This window comes from Podarcis cretensis (genome assembly GCF_951804945.1).
Source record: "Podarcis cretensis genome assembly, chromosome: 3".
Lineage (NCBI taxonomy): Eukaryota > Metazoa > Chordata > Lepidosauria > Squamata > Lacertidae > Podarcis > Podarcis cretensis.
Genome location: NC_137172.1, coordinates 51,988,626 through 51,995,003, shown reverse-complemented (window position 1 = coordinate 51,995,003; position 6,378 = coordinate 51,988,626). Strand labels below are relative to the sequence as shown.

The following is a 6,378-nucleotide window of genomic DNA, read 5'->3' as shown; positions in this document are numbered from 1 at the left end:
CGAAAAAAAGGACACTAACTATTGGTTGTTTAGGTCAGAGGGATCCATAGCGGTGGTGGGTTTTCAACAGTGGCCTCACACAGCCTCCTGGGGGAAGCCCTGACTGTTAAAGTGTTAAAGTGAGCCATTGCTCTATGGTGCAGGTGTGTCCTCATAGTGGCATCCTTTCTCCAACTTTTGTGGGAGTCTTATAGAATGTGGCATAATGTGTTCCAGCATAGCTGCAGCACATGCACCCTCTGGTGTGAATGACATACAGGATTGCTCGTCCCGCTCATCTACTGGTTAAATGAGCTTTTATTTGATTTCTGGTATTCTGGCTGCAATTCTTTGCTCATTAATTTGTGTATTTCTTTTATTACACTTTTGACATGGATCCCATCCCTAGATGCTTCAAGGACTGCATCACTGAAAGGAAATATAAGGACAAAGTCACCCACCCGAGGGAAGGGCTTTTTGTCTTTATCTGAGAGAAAAAAGTGAGGGATAGATGGCTTGTGTGTACAGAGCTCAGTTGAATTAAGCCACCGGGTAGACTGAACAGGCTTATATAGGGAACTACTAGTTCTTAATAACTGTTTGCTTTTAGATGGCAGCAGGGATGTTTTGGGCGTGTTCATTCGTTCACGCAGCTGTGAGGTTAAGGTTTTCTTGGGGTATGCGCTGCCTGCCCTGCCAGACATTGGGCTCCTCTTATTAACCTGCAAGAGTGATGGGGATGGGGAAGTAACTGCGGACTTGGTTCTTTTCCCACAAGCCAGGAAATCTAGAGAGACGTCAGTTTTGGTAGTCAACAAAGACTGCGTTCGGCCAAAGGACGACACTTTCCGGATCACCCCTTTGCTTGTTCTCAGCGCGTCGGCCTCCTTGTAGTTCAGCAAGTCGACGATGTCATGGAGCAACCTTCTTTTCACAGCTGCATCTGTAGCACAGTCGAGGTGCAGACCCGGGCTGTGGTTCACTTCCAGGAGCCAGGGCTTCATCTTGTCATCCACGAGAATGTCAAACCCAAAGAGCTCAAAGCAGTTAGAGGTAAACGGCACCGAGGGGGTGATGGCAAGCAAGGTAAGGGTGATGATGTGGTTGATCCTTTGCCAGAGGCGCACGTCGTTCACATGGCGGCTACGTAGGTAGGCCCGGAAACGGCTGAACGTCCACTTGCAGCCGGAGCCGATGACGTCTTTGTCCTTCCTGTACGAGGGCCCAAACTTATTGATGCTTGTGTTTGTCAAGTGGGCGTAAACATTGTCCAGGGCCTCGAGGTCAAACTTCTCCGTCGCAAACCTCACCAGCCCTTCTTCGTACACGTAAACAGTGAGGGGGCAAAAGCTAGCAACGCATACGTAAAAGCGGAGGTCCCACTTGTACCCGGAAATAAGCAAGGGGTTGCTGATGTACTTCTGCACAATCACCATGCAGTCATAAACAAAGTCTTTAATGTCCTTGAAAATGAGGATGCCCCTCCCACGAGACCTGGCAACAGGCTTGCAGATCCAGTAGCTCAGCTTCCTGCCGGGTATTTGCCTCTCCTTGGTGTATTCTGTTATAAATTTAATGTAGTCATTGGGCATGATGAAGGCTGCTGGACTGAACTCGTAGAGGGTTGTTCCATAGATTCCCTTCATGCGCTTCAAATGTCTTGCCAAATAGTCCTTCCTGGTGATCCGGACGGTTTCTGGATGGTGATTGAGCCTCTGCCATGGTTTAATGCTTCGGTGGTCTGTCATCCGGAAAGGCTGGTTCTGCCAGCACAGGTTCCAGTCCTCGTTATCTTGCTTGTGCTCATCATACTCAATCCAGCCACGCTCCAATAGAACCTCACGGACTAATTCAGGAACACTGTCCCGTAGCCGGAAGACTAGTGGCTTGATGGGGCCTCCTGAATCAACCCCTTTTGCTGTGGTGGAGCTTTGATTTTCTTGAAAATCGGTATTTTCTGTGGGGGAAGCAAACAATTGAGTCTATCGGTTTGGGTAATTTAATAGCAACAGGAATGCGTTCCTTTGATTGGAACCTGAGTTGCCCCATGCATATAGTTATATACAGGGTACAAACACATTGATTGATGCATGGTAATAAAACACAACATGCATTTTCAGCATGTGAGTCCAGTGACTCACACTGATGTTCATAGATCTGATCCCCAGGGAAGAGTCGTGAGTAACAGGGACCTCTAGCATGTGTTCTCCAACCATGGGTTCCTTAAGGTGGTTGTGCGTCCTACTGTACACAGGAAAGTCTTCTATTTGTAGGGCTGCCTGGCCCAAGGTCAGTTTAAAGATAACCCTAAGAAAGGAGAGCAGAGCTTGAAGATACCTATCAACAGTTAACTACTAGACAAAAATTAAGCTGACGCTTGGGTCACTGGGTTGCAGTCTTCCCCATCATGAGGAAATGGCTGCATTGTAGTTCTGCTTAGATTCTAGTAATTACAGTAGTACCTCAGGTTACATACACTTCAGGTTACATACGCTTCAGGTTACGGACTCCGCTAACCCAGAAATAGTGCTTCAGGTTAAGAACTTTGCTTCAGGATGAGAACAGAAATTGTGCTCTGGCGGCCCGGGGGCAGCAGGAGGCCCCATTAGCTAAAGTGGTGCTACAGGTTAAGAACAGTTTCAGGTTCAGTACGGACCTCCGGAACAAATTAAGTACTTAACCTGAGGTACCACTGTATTTCTAAATTTGTATAAACACTTATAAATTATGTGTCTGGAAATTTCTTGCAGATCTTTCCCATCTCTTGTATTCTCCTTGAGTGATGAGCTTCTTTCTTGGTTGTGTTGTGTGTGACCACCTTAGCATGGTGGGTTATTGGGTTGGCCAAGCTTGATGTGATGTTGCTAATCCCATACTTACTTTAAAAAATGACATCAGAGTGCATGTAAGCCAGACTGGTGCTGTGGCAGAAACGATCCAAATCATGGGACTCCATACCTGCTGTTTACAATGAGAGGGAAGCTCCCATTTATTTTTGCTTGATTGTAAACAGCAAGTATGTGGTGGGGAGCAGAGAGAGGTTCTGATTTGAACTATGTCAGGTGCTCAAGCCAGCACAAGGGAAAGTACAATATTATTCATATTCAGGTCCCAAGAGAAATTAAGTTGTTTTGTAGGCTTTGCATTAGGAAGCCAAACAGGGTTCAGTGATGAATATAATTTTATACCAGCTTGGGAAAACTCAGGCAGCTGAGTTTATGGAAGGTTTAAAGAGAATTTTTCAAAAAACCAAATACCTTTTCTCGGACTCCTCAATCCCACCAGCTGTTCAGTACTGTGAATATGCAAGAGTAAATGAGAAACTGTCAAATAAAAGTGTATTACATACCAGCATACATCTCCATCTCAAATGCTTCCATTTGTATTAGTCCCCATGTTGTCCCTTGTCTCTCTTACCTATCCTGTGTTGTTTTCTTGTCTCAACTCATCTAAATTTAGATCGTAAGTTATTTGGGGCAAGTACTTTTATTTTGGTTCTATGTATACTACCAGCTGTGGTGATGGCACCATATAAAATTAAATAATATTTATGAATCAGAGCTGCAAGCTCTTTTCCTATTTCAGTGCGCCTTAGCTATTCTGTCCTCTTGTACTGTTATGATTCCCCTTCCCTGTTATATATCTGTAATACAGAAGATCCCTTATCCCTGAATACCCACATTTACTTCAAAAAGAAAATGTACAAACCTTAGTTCTCTTGTAGCTGTGCAAATCTGTTCTTCTTTTTCAGAGTTGCGGCTCGCCTTTTGCCAAAGTGACATTGTTACCATCTCATGCTGGGTTGGAGAATCCTTTTTTCTTCCTTTCTGGAATCCCAGCTTTCGAAGCGAAACTGATAATGTATATTTCTCAAGTTCTAAATCACCATAGAAACTTGCACTGTGCCAGCATGTCACACACTTCAGCATTCTGTTTCCTTGTTCCCTCCCGCCCTTTCTGTAGAATATTCAGGGACACCCTCATCTCACATATTGTTCTGCTACCCAGTCACTCGCAGCTAGAACAGTTTTTCAGATTGTGCCAGCTTAGCCTAGCGGTTACTTCGAATCTATCTTTGCAGAATCCCCACAATTCACTTTTATTGAAATGGGCTTCCAGGAGGAAAGCTCTCAGTGGATTTCCCTCTGCATTAAACTCTTGTATTTGATAAAGAAATTGCTTCCCAAGAGATGGGCGGTAATCAATTTACTCAGAGTAGACCCATTGGGAATTAATGAAGCTAACTCAGTCATGCTCATTAATTCCAGTTAGCCTACACGGACTAAAAATCGCTGAATATCACCCTGTATGTTATATTTTGATATCTTTTTCAAGTTAACTTTTTAAAAATTAGATTGTAATCTTTATATTAAACATATCAGCTTTTAGGCCAGGCCATAGATTTAAAAGAACGTTGATTTACTTACGGAGCAGTCCTATAATAGTTACTTAGATATAAATCCCACCATGTAGTGGTGCTTACTTCAATATAAGGGTGCATAAGATTGCATCCTTATAGCAAGGCCAGTCCAAGAGAGAACAGCAATGTGTATAGCGTTGTAAGTATCTATGGCTGGCTAAGTTATTTTGACGCTTGAGGCAGAGAATCCCACCTATGTCTTTCCCTGACTGGGAGCAGGAATGCTGTAACCATTAAGTACTAACAATTTGTTTCCCTTTATGGCACTTAAGAATAATCCTGTTGATAGGCAGCAACATCATAATCACGATCCCATTAGTAAATGGGTACCCTCATTTGGACACATGCCCAGTTGATCCCAGAGCATTCATGTTGCTTTTCATACCGTACCTCAGAAATTCTTACAACACGACTCCAAGGTAGGCCAGTGTACCTCTCTTACATCCTAATCTGGGGTTGGGACTGGGGGCCCTAACCACTTGAACAAGTGCCCCATCTGTGCAACTGAATTTGCTCTCCTGTTCCCACCAGTCCCCCCAACTTCAAAATCAGCTCTGGAAGGTTGGGGGATCCCCCAGCAGAGTTTGGGGGGTACGTGAAGGGAGGAGGAGAAACAGAAGTCCTGTTGCACTACTGGAACCCCTCTCCCATTGGATACAACCCAGAGTGTGTGGCTTGCCTGTGGCCCAATTCATTCATTCATGGTCACATAGTTAAAATTAATTGCTGTTACTTTTTTATTGCAAGAATATCCACATACCTTTCCCCTTGGGAACACCGGCACTGGGGCAATGGTACTCCTCTCCTTCAGCATAAAAATTATCCCCAGAGTCATCAGTGCAACACATTTAGCTCCACTGCTGAGGGCATCAGTTAAGGATTTTTTCTTTCGGTCTCTTTTTGAGACCCGAAGAGGAATTTGTGGGCTACCTGAATCGTTACCTGTTTCCTGCTTTCACCTGGATGGATGGCCAGTCAGCCAGGAGAGTTAAAGCTTGGTTGCTTAGCAATGCAAAACAGATCTTGGGAACAAAAGCGAATGCTCTCATGGTCACAGGAGCTTTTTCCACTTCCCCCTTCCTTGAACTCTAGGCCTCTTCTCAAACTGAGCCAGCTATTTCACAGGCCCTGCTGTTATGCTCTTATTAATATTATTATTTACTTGCCTTCACTCTAATTATTTATTATGGACCTACCTTCATGCTAAGGTCCAAGGACGGGTTGCAATGTTAAAGCACAATCATGGGTATAATCATGGCACAGAATTTGTGTCCAATTCCAGCATAACTTTTCAGCAAAGAATGAAGCCGTAGAGGGTGGAGAAGAACGCGGTTCTCTCTGGGTATTCAGGTGGCTGCTGTATCACACGAGAAGTGTGGGAATCCAGTCTGTATAATAACAGCACGATGTGCCAAAGCAGTGGTTAATACAGTGGTGCCCTGCAAGACGAACGCCTCGCAAGACGGAAAACCCGCTAGACGAAAGCGTTTTCCGTTTTGGAGGCGCGTCGCAAAACGAATTTCCCTATGGGCTTGCTTTGCCCATTTCCCTATGGGCTTGCTTTGTCTTGCGAGTTCCTGCGGGTTTTTCCCCCCCCCCCCTTTCCTAAGCCGCTAAGCCGCTTATCAGCTGATCCGCTGATAAGCCGCTTAACAGCTGATCGCTAAAAGCCGCTAAACTGCTAATAGCGCTAATCCGCTAAGCCGCCAATGGGCTTGCTTCGCAAGACCGAAAAACCGCTAGACGAAGAGAATCGCGGAACGAATTCTTTTCGTCTTGCGAGACACCACTGTACAAAACTAAAGCTGCAATCCAAAAGGGAAGGGGCAGCGGCTGAACTGTAGTTTCAAGCATTGTGCTTGGCTTGTGCTGGTAGGGTGGGAGCAGCCAACTCCTAGTGGCTGTGGGGCCTCCCCCCCCTAAAAAAGTTGATGAGCATAGCCATTCAAATGACGTCCATGCACCGCATCATGTGATCA

General features: G+C 45.1%; 1 protein-coding gene across 1 annotated transcript; it reads right to left on the bottom strand.

The window, feature by feature from the left end:
* Window positions 1-274: 274 nt before the first annotated feature.
* Window positions 275-5,396, bottom strand: TTLL2 (tubulin tyrosine ligase like 2). Its single transcript, XM_079971356.1, has 4 exons — window positions 5,160-5,396; window positions 3,688-3,832; window positions 3,237-3,274; window positions 275-1,936 (listed from the first exon to the last, which is right to left on the bottom strand). Exons 1-4 carry the CDS (start codon window positions 5,245-5,247, stop codon window positions 279-281), a joined length of 1,929 nt encoding a protein of 642 aa, XP_079827482.1. The 5' UTR covers window positions 5,248-5,396; the 3' UTR covers window positions 275-278.
* Window positions 5,397-6,378: the final 982 nt, after the last annotated feature.

Excerpts from the sequence above, each read along its gene's own strand:
- TTLL2 (XM_079971356.1), bottom strand. The coding sequence starts at position 5,247 with ATGTGTTGCACTGATGACTCTGGGGATAATTTTTATGCTGAAGGAGAG. Across the intron at positions 3,833-5,159 it reads CGGTGTTCCCAAGGGGAAAG|TTTCGCTTCGAAAGCTGGGA; the intron begins GTATGTGGATAT and ends ATACATTATCAG. Across the intron at positions 3,275-3,687 it reads ACAGCTACAAGAGAACTAAG|TACTGAACAGCTGGTGGGAT; the intron begins GTTTGTACATTT and ends GCATATTCACAG.